The 16,845-nt window shown below is 34.8% G+C and overlaps 1 protein-coding gene across 1 annotated transcript in view; it reads right to left on the bottom strand.

The window, feature by feature from the left end:
* MCCC2 (methylcrotonyl-CoA carboxylase subunit 2) overlaps positions 1 to 16,845 on the bottom strand; it is a 39,963-nt gene that overhangs the window by 10,123 nt on the left and 12,995 nt on the right. Inside the window, exons 7-14 of the mRNA XM_027446375.2 lie at positions 14,267 to 14,380; positions 6,674 to 6,738; positions 5,683 to 5,782; positions 4,587 to 4,682; positions 3,220 to 3,292; positions 2,929 to 3,005; positions 852 to 918; positions 409 to 565 (exon numbers count right to left, since the gene is read on the bottom strand). Of these exons, the coding sequence (XP_027302176.2) occupies positions 409 to 565; positions 852 to 918; positions 2,929 to 3,005; positions 3,220 to 3,292; positions 4,587 to 4,682; positions 5,683 to 5,782; positions 6,674 to 6,738; positions 14,267 to 14,380 (749 nt within the window). The remainder of the gene's footprint in view (positions 1 to 408; positions 566 to 851; positions 919 to 2,928; positions 3,006 to 3,219; positions 3,293 to 4,586; positions 4,683 to 5,682; positions 5,783 to 6,673; positions 6,739 to 14,266; positions 14,381 to 16,845) is intronic.

Raw genomic sequence — 16,845 nt, 5'->3', positions numbered from 1 at the left:
GACTTCTCAAAGTGAATGAAGATTTTTTTATTCAAGTCAGTTCTCTTCACATGAATGCAGAATAAAGGACCAGCCCATATCACGTGGCGATTGTTTAGGACTGTTGATTTTCTGACCCAGAAACAATAACAGGAGAAAAGCACGTCAGCAGGTTTACACATTAGAAAATCTCTTCTGTCACATAAATTAAAGTTAATCATGAGCTTAACTGTCTCTACAGGTTTGTATGGTTGTTTTTTACTTAAGACCACATTCTATGAGAATTCTTTTGTTTTCCTAGGAGTACAACTTCTGCAAGAATTAAAATAGCTTTTCAGATTGGTACTTTAAGGTTAGAGTATCTTAACTTAGTGCTATGTCCTGTTGTAATTAGTGCTATGTCCTGTTGTAATTTGAAGTAACACTTACCTGTATGCTCTTCCACACATCCCATAGTTTCCAGCACCATAAGAACCACCAATAATGACTGTTATCTTAGGTACATTGGCACAAGCTACAGCAGTTACCATCTTGGCACCATCTTTTGCTATCCCTCCAGCTTCATATTCCCTACCAACCATGAAACCTAATGAGTTACATGATGAAAAAAAGGGTTAGTAACTTTATACTATCACACTGTGCTGTACTTTCTAATATGCAATATAGAGCACATCCAAAAAAAAAAAAAAAAGTAAGATGACAAGAACGAATCATCAATAACTCAAGCCTTCACAAGCTGCAGCCAGACTGATTCCAGAAGAGGCTGGAGATGTAGATAAAATAAAGCACACAAGATTCTTTCTAAAACTTACAGCCTTAACAGTTAACAGCAAAGCCTACAGCATAGTTAAACTTCATAATACTGCGCTTACCTGTAATATTCTGCAAAAACACAATGGGAATATTTCTCTGGCAACACAACTGGATGAAATGTGTACCCTGTGGGGAGGAAAAAAAAAGAAGAAAGGGTAAGCCTTTAAGTATTAGATCAGTGAAGCCATTGCTACCACCAGCATTTTGAAGTATGTGACAGTCTCCTTCCACTGAAGTCCATTGGAGTATCTGTATCATAAAGTGATGGCCAACTTCTCCATCCAAAGTAAGCTGCAAAAGATAATTCAACTCTAGCAGAAGTAAGAAAATGCCAAAAATACCAAGTTGAAAGAAAAAATAATACCCGTAAGTATTACTGTTTGTACTGAGAAGTTCAACTGTTTTGACTTGGCCAATATGCAGTTAAACTGTAGACATATTCACAACGTGGCATCTGACAGCTTTGTAATGCTGTCATGGAACTTGGACAACTGATCAGAAAAAATATCTCCCCATTTCCCTTATAAAAGAAAATTATTCTTTGAAACTAAGCAAGGCTCACATACATTATTTGCTCCTGGCCCTGTCAATTGCTACAACATTCTTTCCCCTTTTCTCAGGACAAAATCCCCCCTCTGCATTTTCTGGGAAAGACAGTTTTTCTAACAAAGATAAGAATAGCAGAATCCAAGCTTCATTTTCAACTAAGCATAATCTAAAACAATACAGATTCTCCACTTATTTACACGTTGTTGGTATAATTGAAAAAACAAAAAAAAAAAAGGAAAAAAAAATATCACTGCAACTGAGAAAAAAACTAACCTCTTCACAATACAAAACCAGCAGCATTTAGAAAAAGGACACACCCAAAAAAATAAAATAATGAAACAATCTTTAGCTAGCTTTTTCAGAGAAGCAGTCAAAAAAACAGTGATCTTTGGACAAAGATCACAGGTACTTTTGCCATATTTTTTTTTCTTTAAGTTTCCAACTCACTATAAAAATGAAAAAAATATATTGTTAGATTAGGAAGCTTACAGATGCAATGTCATGAATACAGCTAAACAAGTGAAACTTGATTATCTCCTCATAGAGTACCAACACGTCAGCAAAAGTCAACAAACCAAGGGAGATTCCTTTCATTTTTTCATTGGTAGGAAAAAAATCATCAGAAAAATACTGGAAGTATTAGAAATACAGAAAGAATTATTTTCAAATTGGAAATACCTGTGATTAAGAAAACACTACCTGAAAACAATGTCACTTACTGCAGTGCTCCAAGTTCAAAGTATTCTTCAGTACATAAAACTCAATTTTGTGTATTATTTTATGACAGCAATAAATCAAGTAAAATTACTTCCTTTCTTCAACTCCTTCATAAAGGTCTCTTTTTTCCTATAGATTTTTCATACTGATTTCCTAACCATTAGTTTGAGGAGCCTACTAGCACAAAACTACCATATGTAACTGCTATTACAAAAAATTCAACTCATAGCAGTTCTTGAAAAAAACAACTAAACACAGAACAAGGTTAATAAACACTCTGTCATGCACAGTATCTTTTTACCATCTCCTATGCCCAAACCTCAAAGATGCCCTTTGACTCACAAAATAGGTACTGTGTTTCACAGAGTTTGAGACCCTGTATGGTTTACTCATTAGACTAAGAGCTGCCACAGCAAAGTATGAAAATAAAATCTTTGGCAAGTCAATGAGCTGAATATCGGAATCCAGGTTTGAAATTTTCCAGTTACTATCAAAACAATGACGTGATTTATTGTAGTACATCAGCTTGGAGTTCAGGACTTACAATCAACAGGCTTTTTGAAGTAATCAGTATGCATTTTTCTTCTAAGAGCCGTAAGTTTCAAGATAGAATATTTCAACTGTGTTATAGTTAATCAAATTCAAATGCTGTCTTTATTTTACTATTGACCTATTTACTTCATATCAGAAAAACCTAAAGAACAAACACTAAAATAAGGTCAATTATTTTTAGTTTATTAAGCTATTTCTTATTTACATGATAAATTTGCGGACAGTCCACTTTCATTATTTAAAAAAAGATCCACATTTCAAGAGCAAATTCTTCAACTTAAGGTTTGTTTCTCAGTGGTTAAGAAGCTCTTTATTTACCTTTTTTGCTGACTCTGAAAAAAGAACTCCGTTGTTTCCAATAATTCCTACTGGGTAACCAAATATTCTTGCAAATCCTGAAGAGGACAGGTAAAATTACAAATTATGATAATTATGATGTATATTTATTTTACTGTAGCACAGAAAGGTAACATTTTCTCTTAATAACAGGAAGTGCTATTCTTTTAAGGAAAAAAACACTATTAAAAATACCATCGGGTAATCCAAATAAAATGAATATAAGTATAAAATCATTGGGAGTATACATAGAATAATTGTATTTTTAAATACCTGTGATTAAAGTATCCCCATACAAGGCTTTGAATTCATCAAATTTACTTCCATCTACAATTCTAGCAATAACCTTAAGAAAAAAACAGAAAAATAGAATGAAACACCTAATCCTTCATAGTTTATAATTATTTTTTATTTATTTATTTATTTTTAGAAAGAAAGAACGTGGTAGCACCTTGACTTAAAATTACTTAAAATGAATGCTTTCCAGTCAGAAAATATCAAGCAGTCCACCATGTAAGTAGTCTGGATGGCAGGCAAAACCTACTTACTTTTTAAGGTGTAACTTCTCTACATGCTTATAAAAAAAAAAATGGAATTTCAAGGCTAAGACTATTGTAACTAAGCAGTTGAAATAAACAGAAAGAAAGTTTTTTTCTGATTAGTTCCATTTCAAAGAAGAACTGGTACCTCTGGTTATATTAAACATTAATCAATAGGCTCACATTTATAAAGAGAAAAATATATACAGCCATGAGTCACTTTCTTAGAGATAACTGCATTTTCATCTCTGCTTAAGTTTTTGACATATAAAAATAATGAAGATTTGTCCTGAGGTTTCTCTGGGATGCAAAGGAGCATTTTAAATAAACATAAATCTGTTGCTAGCAACATGTTTGCCAGAAGATATTTATTTCAACTTTAAAAGAGCATAAATCCAAGCTGGGGATTTATTTATACTACAGTGTTCCAGGGTATAGTTCAAGTAAGACTCAATAAAAGTTTTTTTTTTTCCTCTTACTGCAAAATAAATCATAGTAATTTCTGATAAAATATTTTAAGGAAGGTATACAATAAGATTTTTTCTAAAATAAATACTTGGTTTGTAGTAGGAAAAGCTCTGTATATGGTACCTGTGCAAAAAATCAGAGTGTGGTTACTCTCTGCATGTATGGAAGCAAATAATTACAAGAGATTTGCAGTAGAGTACAATAGTCTCCTCACATGGTTGGAAGATCACTGAATTGTTTAGGATGCTTATACTCCATCGATCTTTAAATATTTGATCTTTATTTTCTCTAGACTAATAGAAGAAGAAAGCTGTCATATCACTTGGCAAGTCTATAGAATCTTTAGCCAAAAGTTCACTATTTCTTGGAATTTTTTTCAACATTCTATCAATCTCTTATCTTTAATTACCCTTCTTAGAAGTAAAAATAAAATGCATTATGTTTTCAACATGTCGTTGTCATTGTAATGGATCTGTTAGATAACAACATCCAGAAATACATTAAAAAATGTATAATATTTAAATATTCAGTATATGCCCTAAACCAAATGTCTGCAGACAAACTATGTTAATATAAAGAGTGACTTCCTGCAAGAAAACATAGTACATGCATACATTCTATTTCTGTTTATACCTCTTTGACATCAAAGTTTCTTTTTAGCTGGTCACCAACTATTCCATATATTTCATCAGCAGGAAATAAAGGCTCTTCTGATGGTTCTACAGTCACCTGTAGCAAGTTAACAAAACAATTTTCACAACAAAGTCATTATTATTCTACGTTATGTTTTAGAAAAAAAACACCAGTTAGAGTTTAGACTGCATTCAACAGTCTTCTCTTCGCCAGTCACAGCCACAAAATGTCTGTACTAGCTTGACTTCCTTCTGCATAAAGATCAAGTTTCTTAAATAGAAGAATGATAATTTCTTCTCACTTACTGAAACAAAGGTGAGGGCCTTTGTTTTTATTCCTGTGTATGCCTCTACATGTGCTCCACATTAACAACTTCTTCCATGTCATCAAAAATTAAGCATGTCTTCCCCTTTCCTTTTTATTCCCCTACGCCCTATTAGACAGGTGGTATTCTGAAAAAACAAGTATTTCTGCCATTCCACTAAATACAGTATCTTGGCTTCCTTCAGCTGCAGAGATTTTATCTCCGATTCACCCTTTCACGTTTCCCCCAGCATAGGTTAAAATAATTTCTCCGCTATATCATAGTTGCCTTTTTTTCTTAAAAGAATTTTTTAGATCAGTAACAATACATTACAAAACCTAAGGTACCAAAAAGAAATAAAGCAGCTTTATATCATGTTTTACATCTTTTGTTAATAATCTCAAAAAGTTCATGTTCAAACAAATGCTTTAGCAATTACCAAATTTCAAGTCCATGGGAATGACCATGTAAGCTTAAAATTAAATGCAGCACCTGGCAAGAATGAGTTCATCTTAAAGTGCAAATCTGTGATTCTGAAGTGCTGTTCTAGTTATAGTGCATATTTCACTCTTGCATGCAATCCCAGTGGTTTCACTGGGAATGATGCAGTAGGAATGTAATTAATTGCAGAACTGAAGCATTAGACAAAACATTAAAGACAAGAATCATAAATTCTACTTACAAAGTGTTTAAAGTCAGAGACAAAAAAAAATATGTTGTATGAATCAGGGTCAGAAGAGCATTCATCCTTTAAAAAAATGAAGTGTTTCCGAGAATGTTCTATATACTTACATCTATTTTCTTCTGGAGATTTAAACTTCTTACAGCTTTCCTTGCTAGATGAAGTGCATGACTGTCATCCAAAGCATAATGATCTGTTACACCTGATTTTCTGTATTTAAATGATAATAGAAATATAAAGATTTTTTAGAAAATCCAAGAATGAAAATTAAAGTTTTTAAAAACCTTCAAGACTGTTTATTTAAAATATAGACGCTAAAATACAGCTCTGCATGTTATCTTGTAAAATTGAATTCAAAGTAAAACCCATGTCTGAACTTTTCTTTTAAATGGTATCAGACAGGATACAAAATGGTAACTCTGGTAAACCAAAAATCTAAATGACAATATAAAAAATGGCAAGCATTGTTCAAATGGAAATGAAAATTAATTTGAAGTTATAAAGAAAAAAAAAATTAAAAAATACTATGAACTGCCCTTGAAGACAATTCTTCAGTCATTTCAATAAACTGAAGTAAAAATTAAGCATTTATTGTACAGCAATACCTAACTTTTTAAAAGCACCACCTAGTTGTTTGTTTTTTTTTTACTATTCTTTTCATTTTAGGAAAAGCATTGAAGTCTTTGTTTTGATAAGTATTCTCTTACGAAAAACACAGGCTATTTTGATTTTGTTTGTAGTAAGTTCCAATTGACATAAAATCTGCAAAAATACATTAGCTTTCTCAAAATTTGTTATTCTAATAGCACTCAGCGTAAAACAATATAGCAAAGTTGTCCGTGTTGTGAATGATGTTGCAGTATGTTAGATACACACTTAAGTATTTTAAAGCAGTAAGTGAAAGAAACAAGATGCTACTTGGAGTAACACAGACTAACTACGCTACTCTAACAACAAAATTATCCACCAGTATCAGATAACGACAAAGCAAATATTTAACTTTTATAATCTAAATAATAACAAAATCAATCAATAAATAAACCACTCTAATAAAGCTTAAAGGATGGAAAAAATTAACTCCAGGAAAATATTTCTTTAAACCTGCAGTGAAGATCTGCCCCTCCAAGATCCTCTGCTGATACTTCTTCACCTGTTGCTGCTTTAACCTACAACAGGAAAAAGAAAACGAGCATTAGAATTGACACTTGTCTAGCATCAATATTTATATAGACTATTATAGCAATAAAACTGTACTTTGCAAAACATTTCTTCACTAATAATATTTTCTCAGTTACTCTCCCTCAGAGCACTTCAAACATGACAACTCAGAATCCTGCCAAAATTACTTAATTTTACTGACTTTGTATCTTTATTATCTAGTATTTATTTGTAGTTTTTATTGAGAAAGATTTTCCATTTACTGCAGTATCTGTTGTTGTGTCTATTATTAGTGTGGTCATATTTACATACCCCTTAGGTTTATGAACATGCATTTTCACAAAATGATTTTTTAGCAGTTAACAAATGCAATTTGAAATGTTTACACATCCTGCATTGTTTCAAACAACAACAACAAAAAAAACAATACCCAGCTGACACTGTGCATTTTGATTCTGCTTAGTTTGTTTTCTCTACACAAACTTCTCTTCTGTAAATTTTAAGTTACTTATTTAAGCACTAATCATAAAACAATCATTATTAGTTTGTATTTCCTAGATCTTCCATTACAAACACAATAATTTAATAACAATCATTTTCTAAGAAGAGTGCATCAATGGCATAAAACTGTTTGGATTAACTATGATGTCTCCATAAAAATAACTGGAATGTATGATCTAAATCCTATCAAATTATAGACCTGACAGGATAATTTAAGAGTGACTGAATTCCTTCTTAAAATAAAGCAGTATCATTTTCTGCATGGTAAAAAAAACCTTTTTGACGCAATTCCACTGAAATACCTTTCCCACAAGCTCTGCCATACTCCTTTGAAAAGGATTCCTTGCAAGCTAGTGAAACCATTATTCACCACCCACGGAGAGTACAGAGGTAGCAAAAGACATTAGGAAAGAGAAAACTATCACTCCAAACCAGATATCAGTTTCCAAGATTCATGACCATGGACTGTTGGGTTTTGAGTATCTCTAGTGATGAAGACCCCGAAACCTGTCTGGACAACTTGGTTTGGTGCATGATCACACAATCCTCACAGTAAAAATGTGTTTTATTTGTTTTGTTTTGTTTGTTTGCTTTTTTAATAATAATTTCCCATATTTTAGTTTGCCTCTTGACCTGTCACTGAACTCCAATGAGAAGTCTGGCTTCAACACATTTACTCCTCCTGACCAGGTACTCATACACATGGAGAGATTCCCTTTGAGCCTTCTCTTAATGAGAATGAAACGTCTCAGCTCACCTTCTCTCCGTATTACAGATGCTCCGATCCCTTCACTGGATTTACTTTTTTTTTTTTTTTGTACTGGGAGCCCAGATCAGAACCCAGCACCCCAAATGTGCAAATGTGCGGAGTAGAGGGGAAGGATTACCACCCCTGACTTACTGGAAATACTCTTCCCAAAGCAGCCCAGGATGTTGCTGGCCACCTTGCTGAAAGGTGGCCCATGTTCAGCTCGGTGTCCAGCACCTTCCCAACTGGTTAGTGCCTGGCCTGCTCTAGTGCATAGGGTTATTTCTTCCAATAAGCATTCACCTTCATTGAACTTCAAGAGGCTCTTGTGAGTCCCTTTGTAAAGCTTGTAAAGGTACCACTGAATGGCAGCACTCCTATCTGATTCATCAACCACTCCTCCCAGTTTTGCATTATTTGCAAACTTGCTAAGCCCAGCAATTCAGCCAGTTTTCAATCCACCTTACTGTCCATTCAGTTTGCTATTTCAGGAGACACTGTCAAAAGCCTCATCAAAGTCAACATAAACAACATCTACTACTCTCTCCTCAGCCACTGAACCAGTCATCTTAGCATAGAGGGAAACCAGGTTGGTCACGCTTGATTTCCTCACTGAAAATCCAACCAGACTACTCCCGGTCATCTTCTTGTCCATAATATTTTTGGAAACAGCTTCCAGGATTATTTGCTCCTTCACCTTCCTAGGTATTGTGGCAATGCTGACTAGCCAGTAGTTATCTGGATCCTCCTTCTTGCCTGCTTTGCCACTTTCCAATCTCAGAAACCTACCCTGATCACCACAACTTTCAAAGTGTGACCATGCAACAACATTGGCCATATTCCTTAGTACTCATGGGTGCATCTCAACAGACCCCCTAGACCTGTCTATGTCTAAACTATTTACATGGTCCTTACCTTGACCCTCCTACACTATTCACCCTGGCCTGAGGAACCTGGAATTCCTGAACACTAATCGAACCAATAAAGACTAAGGCAAAAACAGCATTGAGTATCTTAGCCTTTTCCACATCTGTTGTCACCAGCTTCCTTATGCTGTTCAGCAGCAGGCTCTCATTTTCTCTTGACTTTCTTTAACTGCTGCAATACCTATAGAAGCCCTTCTTTCTGTCCTTCACGCCCCTTGCCAGATTCAACTCCAGGTGGACTTTGGACATCCTAAATCCATCCTAACCTAAGGCCCTTGAAGAAAAGTGTGAGTCTTGGCCAAGTAAGTATTAGTCTTCTATACCTAAAAAAGGGACAATTTGCCACTAAATAAAGACAAATTCCATTCAAAAGTAGTTAATACAACTTTCTTCTAAATCTGGAGTGTCATTAGCAATTAAACACCTCTTTCAAAAAGTGGTAGTATGTAGTAAAAAGAAAAAAGATCAACTTTCTTCACATAAAGTGATAATTAAAAGAAAAAAAAGAAGTAAAAGGAAGCCCTTTGAATTGAAATAAACTGAATTATTTTGCCCCTTTTTGTGTGTCATTAAGAGGCCTATCCTTTAATTCAGATGGCATGTTTATAGATACATATCCTTCATTTTCTACACCATGAGGTTTTTCTTTGCATCTCAGTTCCTAATTTCATTTATTTAATTTATAATACTCTGAACTTCCAATCAAGACTGCAAGCCCACGAACAAGAGATTAAAAAGAGGTTAATAAGAGGTACAGGAAAGGTCTATAGCAAACATATTCACGTACTTCTGGGTAAAATTTAAAAACAAAATCATCCAATTCATTTCATTACTATAACTAGAATTCCAAACACTTCAGACAAAAGGTTGAATTCCTCAGGCACTTTGAATGCAACTAAATTACAACTAATGAATATTACAGTTCCAAAGACATGTAGATTCACTGGACTAAAGTGCAAGCTTGTGAATAACCACTCATTTTGAATGATTACTATTCAAGTAAAAATATAAAGTTTCAGTATCTTGAGTAACTTATAGGCCACTTATCTGTCTTTTAAAATACTTTAAGTAAACACTATAATCATACCATGTTTCTAGAACAGAAATACACATTTCCCCAAACAGATGAGCTGATGTGTAGAAGAACTCCTAGCACATAAACCTACAGGAATTTTGCACTTTTTCCCTTTTCACCAGGCTTCCCTTTACTTCAGAACACAGGAAGTAGCACACTTTCCCTGGCAGAGGAAGGACCGTAAGTTTTGGATGAGATGGGAGAAGCCTATCAATCAACATGGCACCCTGAGCTATGAATCAGTATTGCCAAGGGCAAGGATATTGATTCCTCAACCTGGTCAAGTACAGAGGAATGGCTCTTTCACATTACTACTCTGGTGGCACTGCTCCTCTTGTTATTGAGATCTATCTGCTTGTGAAGTCCTTACTCCTCACCTTTGAGAAAAGAACACTGAGGAAACTTGCACTTCAGACTTTGGACAATACATGCAATTATTTTTTTATTTTTATTTTTTTTAAGTGTACACATCCCAAGACCAATTATATCTATCATCAAGTTTTTTTTCCTTAGGATGTTTTGTTTTAGGCAGGTGAGCAGAAAACTCCAATCCAATTCTTTTCATACAGGAACAATGTTTTTGGGGAATACAGCATACACAATAATGGCTACAATATCTACTACAAAATGGAGTGGATATTTCTACGGGAGTCTGAAGTAATTTTGATACTTACAGAAAGGCAAGCAAAAAATTGTTAGTGAGAATATGAAAAGCTCTACCAAACAGGAAAGCTGACAGGTTGTGATATTAAAGTTTGATCTATACACACAAAGATAAAGATCATTACATCTGCAGGTTGCTAAGGAACAAATTAAATTGCAGGATAGTTGTGAAATCTTCCTCTGGAAGTGGTGAAAAGTTTTCTTCCCTTCTGACTTCACAATATCTACACAGTCACTGCCTTGCCTTGGTAAATCTTCACTTTGACACTTTACTCAGGCCAGCCTTTTTCAGCCGCCTAACTGGGCAAAAGTCTCCTACACGGTTTCTACATCTCAGTGATAAAGATGAATGACTTAAATTCCCTTACAATGTTAAAAGAGTACTATCCCCTTAGAATGAGAGCATCTGTTTTCCTATTTTTCAGCTTGCTGGCTAGTACTGGGTATTAGCTCTCTCATTTTGTATTTGCTTAATGCTGAAGCTTGAAAGAAACTGCTTGTTTGGCTGGGATAGAGTTAATTTTCTTCCTAGTAGCAGTTATGGTGCTGTGTTTTGGATGTGGGATGACAATAATGCTGCTAACACATCACCGTTTCAGGGGTTGCAGAGCAGTGCTCACACAGAGCCAAGGACCTTTCAGCTTCTTTCAGCAAAGGCACCCACCAGCAAGGAGGCTGGGAGTGCACCAGGAGCTGGGAGGGGACACAGCCAGGACAGTTGGCCCAAATGGGCAACAGGGATGTCCTGTACCATGTGGCATCACGCTCAGCAATAAAGCTGGGGGGAGTGTCTGTGAGTGGTGGCTGCTGCTCCAGGACATTCACAGTGATGGTGTTTGTCTTCCCAAAAAATTGCCGCACCTGATGTGCCCCACTTTCTTGGAACTGGCTGAACATTTCCCTGATGATGGGAAGTGGCAAGCTAATTCCTTGTTTTGCTTTACTTGTATGTGCAGCTTCTGCTTTACCTATTGAACTGGCTTTATCTCAACCCAGGAGTTCTTGCACTTTTACCTTTCCAATTCTCTCCCCCATCCCACCTGGGGAGATCAAGCAGCTGTGTGGGGCTCAGCTGCCTGCCAGGTTAAACCACAACACTCCCCCAGGACACACAGCTTGGTGTACCCAAGGGGTCCCCTCTGGGTCTGATGAACCTTTCCAGCTTTAACAGAGCTCCAGGCAGAATCACTCAAGGTGTACCATGCTCCCCAGTGCTTTCCCCTGTGGAAGTGCTGTCAGAAAAGGAAGGTTTGCTCAGGTCTTTCGGATTTACCAACAGAGCTTCTGCAACAAATTACTCTGAACTTGAGCAAGCCCCAGAGGCTGTCATGCCACTTAACGTGCCACTGTCTAAGCTAATGAACAGTGCTGGGCCTAAAAAGACTTCGTGCCTAGACAACTCAGGTGTTCCTGCAGCCAGTGGCAGTTATTTGTAACATGATAAGCAAGCTATTAACAGTCAGATGTAAAAGCTCATTTCTTTCATCCTAGTAATTTCTTTATTTCAATAAAAAAGACATATGAATCACCCAGTGTTACTCATGCAACTAATACCAATATTCTCAACTAATATCTTCATTCATATGTATGCCTCCTTTCACAAAGACATTCCTAATATCTAAATTACTGTGATAAATTTACAGAACATTACTTCATTTTGAGGGGGAATTCGTCTTTGTTTACCTAAAAACTGCATGCTGAAAAAGACTAACGCAAGATAAAAAGGAACAGAGACATATGTAACACATTTGAAACAACAATTAATGCCAAATAAATTCTATCAGCAAATGAGCAATAAGTTAATTAGTAATAAATGGCATAGTTGCTATTATTTACTGCATTTGCTTTTGCTGATTACTTTGTTGTTCTTGTTAACTTGGAAAGTCTCCATTATAATAATAAAATATTTCAAGTTAAATACATTATTTTATTAAGGTAGGCAACAAAGTATGCTCGTCCTAATAGGTTTCCCCCACACACGCTTTCATTGTCAGTTACAATCTGAATTTAAGATGTTCTAGAACAATAATTACTATTTAACAGCCATAGCAAAGTGTGTTTGAATAACTGGTTGTTTAGTTTCTTTTAAGATGCACAAGAATTTTACTTCCATCTATACATAGAACTTGGAAAGAAAAAAGTGTATAGAACAATAAATACACTTTTAGGACCGAGACAAAGCCAAAAAAAAAAAAAAAAGGCAAGCAAACAAAAACACAAGAAAAAGAATAAAATGCAAAAATATATTATGGAAATTAAAGCAATACTATACAAGTAAACACTGAATGGCATCACAGGGTAACTTCTTCAAGCAACTTAACTTCTTTAAGGAAATTAACCCAACCATGATTTAGAAACTGCTCAACAACAAAAGATGTTCGTGTTTGTTTTCCCATAGTTCGTAGGATCTGCTAAATTTTTCACAGTATCATAAGCAGTGGAAAGAAGTGAATTCCAGCAGATTCCCCCTTCTCTGTTACTACAGAATAGAGTGGAGCAGGATCCTCATTAACACTGCTCTTCAAAAGTGATTTCTCCTTTGCTCAGGGTGGAAGAACTTTTTCCTAGACATTTGATTTGCTATTGGCTCTGTCAAAGGAAACACCCTTAATAGTTTCCAAGACAATATAACTAAAACAGAGACAACACACTGCCTCAGACCAGTTTGTTCAATGAGAACTTGACTATTTCAAAGAAGCAAGTTTATCTAGTCAGGTTTCACCTAGACTGGTTATGCTGAGTGCTGCCTTACCAGCAGCCTTACCTTATCTCTAGCACTAATGTAACACTTATTACACAAGATTATTTTTTCCTCATAAAGCTTATGTTGAGTAAAACAATACTTGTCAGGAAAAAAACAGGATTTTTTCAGTATAAAATCAAGCCTATGCTGTAACATACGCTGTTTTTAAAAAAAACACAAACCCACTTAAACACTCCCTTTCCTGTTGTAGCCAAGCTATCATAATTTTCAAGTCACCTTATGCTGCAGTATTTTGCACAGCCACAGATTCAAGTGTGTGTTCCACAATAAAAGCAACTTTTAATTCACCAGAGTTCTTCAGGCATGCTTCGTTAGAAATAATTTCATTACTAATAAGGTAGAGAAATGATGACAAACTACGTAATTAGTGCATCTCTTTTGTCTATAACATGACATAAAATATAGCCGATTAGTCCATCTGCTTAGTCCATCTAGTTCTCTGATCTAGACTCTGAGATATAACACACAGTTGTAATTATTTATTTATTTATTTATTTATTTTATTTATTTTTATTTATTTATTTATTTATTTATTTTATTATTTCAGGTCAAACCGAGAGACTATTTAACTGAATATAGAAGGCATTCCTACCGTTTAAAATGTGCATAGAAATCTCAAAGTGGTGCTATAAAAACAGTTTAACAAAGTCTAAGTTATATATATATATACACATTGAAAAGTTTTAACTAGAAAAGTTTTAATCAAGGATATAAACATTCAGATATATTTAAAAATGCAAAATTACCTACAGACGATCTGGAAACATCTCACCAAAATCGATCTGAATAGTTCAAGTAGCACAATTGTCAGCAGTGCAAAATTTTTTGGCTATGTTACTAAAAACCTCTCTGTGCTTACCAGTGGTGGCCCTCCCAAGAATATTGTTCCCTGTTTGCCGACAATAATGCTTTCATCAGCCATTGCAGGTACGTATGCTCCTCCTGCTGTACAGGATCCCATTACTACTGCTATCTATTGGGAAAACAAAAAACACAAGTAAATAATTGTCAAACCTTTTAAAATGAATTGCACTTGCATAACTATATATTGTATTGATTTGAATAATTTCTGGGACAGTACTACAAGATTACTTTGGACTGGCAGGGCAAAAATATTATTTAAGTTTTAGCTTTTCTTCCAAAAACAAGGGAACATCTTTAGTTTTCAACCCATCTTCTTCAGGCCCCCCTACATGAAATTTCATATATGAAATGCCATATGCCACGTATGTGAAATATTTGAAGGAACTAACATTCTATAGTGGAATATGTCTTTACCAGTGAACTGTTGCAGGTTGAAAGCTAGAGTTTGCTCCTGGTATTTACAACTGAGGGTATCAGTTGTTGCTTATCGGTACAATTTCACCACTGTTAGCAGCCTTCAAAGAACATTTCTTACATCTACTAGTACATAACTTCAGTTCTTCAATGGATCAACTAACAGCCAACACATTAGCTCTGCCCCTTCAAGGTGTGTTGTATAACTCATTGTCATCTTGAGCATGAATAATTATTTCATTCTTATGCTAATTTTGAGACAAACATCTAAGCAATGCACATTTTCTACCACTAATATTTGGGTGACACTTTTACAAAATTGACTGGATTTCAGTAATTATGAATAACTGCAGCAGCAAATGATCTTAAAAGTGAAGTTCCTCTCTTAGCTTCTCCTTCAGCAGAGATCCTCCAAGAAAGCTAAAGACATTTTCAAAACAGTTCATAATGAAAAAAAATTAAATGCTCATAATGAAAAGGAAGACAGAAAGAAAATAATTCTCTAAATGAATGCTTCCTTCCATGACCACAAAAAAAAAAAATCTGAAGCACAAAATAACATTGTTTTGTGAGAACTTTGTTTTGATATATTTCTGAAATGACATCAAGTAGTGTTCTGTGTTAAATGGTAATTTAAAGGTTGCTGTTAAAAGGAAACAGCACACACAGAAATAGAACATCCAAGTTCTAGTGCATTATCTGTACCTAAAGAAGAAGTAGATGAAATTATGTTAATCTCTAACCCCAAATCAAACAGCTTCTTCAGTTAACAGTTTTCAGTTTCTTAAACTATATTCAGTCATGTGATTGATCTGCAATTGTGCATAGAATAAATATCTCCAGGTAAATACAAACATCATGTAAGCCTCTGGAAATGGGAGAAACTTGGGGGAAAAGTTAATTTTCTTTATTCCCTAGGTTTTCTGTTTTTTCTCTTATTTTTTTCTCCACTCATGCTGAAAAAGGTGGCTGCATTTAAACTATCATTCAGGTGTTACTTCTTCCAAAGCTATATAGGAAAATCAACCTGTCAAAAAACACAACCTCAAACTTTCCAACCAACGTGCTACTTCCTGACTTCATTCTTTGAATTACTGCATTGAAAACTACTTAAAAGAGCAATATAGATCAACAGTTCTGAATGCACACAGTTATTTTATACCTACTGCTCAGCTCCCCTATTGTATCCATGCAGCTTATGAGTATGAGAAAGCCTAAGAAGTGGCTAATGGGAAGCTAATCACATCTTTCTGATTCACGGCTATATACACATCAATGCAATTTAAAGCTGCAGTAGGAGTATAATAAATTAGTCACAGGTAAAAGCGGAGGGGGAAATTAAAAGCAGCATAGGTAACTGGTTAAAAAAAAAAAAAAAAAAACAAAAAAAACAATCATTTTAAGGTTAAAATTGAGAAGAGCTTATGAGCTGATGAAACAGATGCTCGGCCAGGCCACAAAAAGTAACAGCAGATAGAAAACTAACAACATCCAAACTTGCTTGTCAGAATAATTAACCTGAATGGGAATCAGAGGCAGCACTATTTCCTAATAACATTCCCTAATGCAACATCCTCTCAGACAGGGAAGACTATTCTAGTTCCCTGTATCTGCTAGCATAGAATCAGTAGCAGATTACAAATGTTTACTGTGCTTTTTTGAAATGAAACAAAGGATAAAAACATCCCTCAAATAAAATACTCTTATTAGATATTTTATATGAAGGAATAGTTTCAATGATTTTTTTCTCCAATTTTCCATAAATATTTTAATAAAATTAAATTTTCATCAGTGTCATATCAAGAAAATTACTTTTATCAGTGTCATGCCAAACAACAATATAAGTGTATTATTAGAAGACAAATTCTTCCCATGCTTCTTTTTGATTGTACAGGGGTACAGTGCTACTCTAATTTAATACTACATGGTAATCAAAACAACAACAAATTCAGCTTGATGAGGAATTTTGCAAATACCTGAACATTTCAACACGTACGAGAAAAACTGCTAGGGATAGGACTTTCTAGCAAGGTGCTGCATAACCTCAGTAATTTCAGCCCTACAAACGGGGTTTACATACCCATCTTCAACTTAACATCTAAAAATCACTAATCCCATACTAGATAATGATCAGAGTCTCCAGTTTAAAAAAAAAAAAAA

Source organism: Anas platyrhynchos, chromosome Z, assembly GCF_047663525.1.
Source record: "Anas platyrhynchos isolate ZD024472 breed Pekin duck chromosome Z, IASCAAS_PekinDuck_T2T, whole genome shotgun sequence".
In the NCBI taxonomy this organism is placed as follows: domain Eukaryota; kingdom Metazoa; phylum Chordata; class Aves; order Anseriformes; family Anatidae; genus Anas; species Anas platyrhynchos.
Note: the sequence above shows the minus strand (reverse complement) of the source record. Positions and strands in the feature narration are given on the sequence as shown.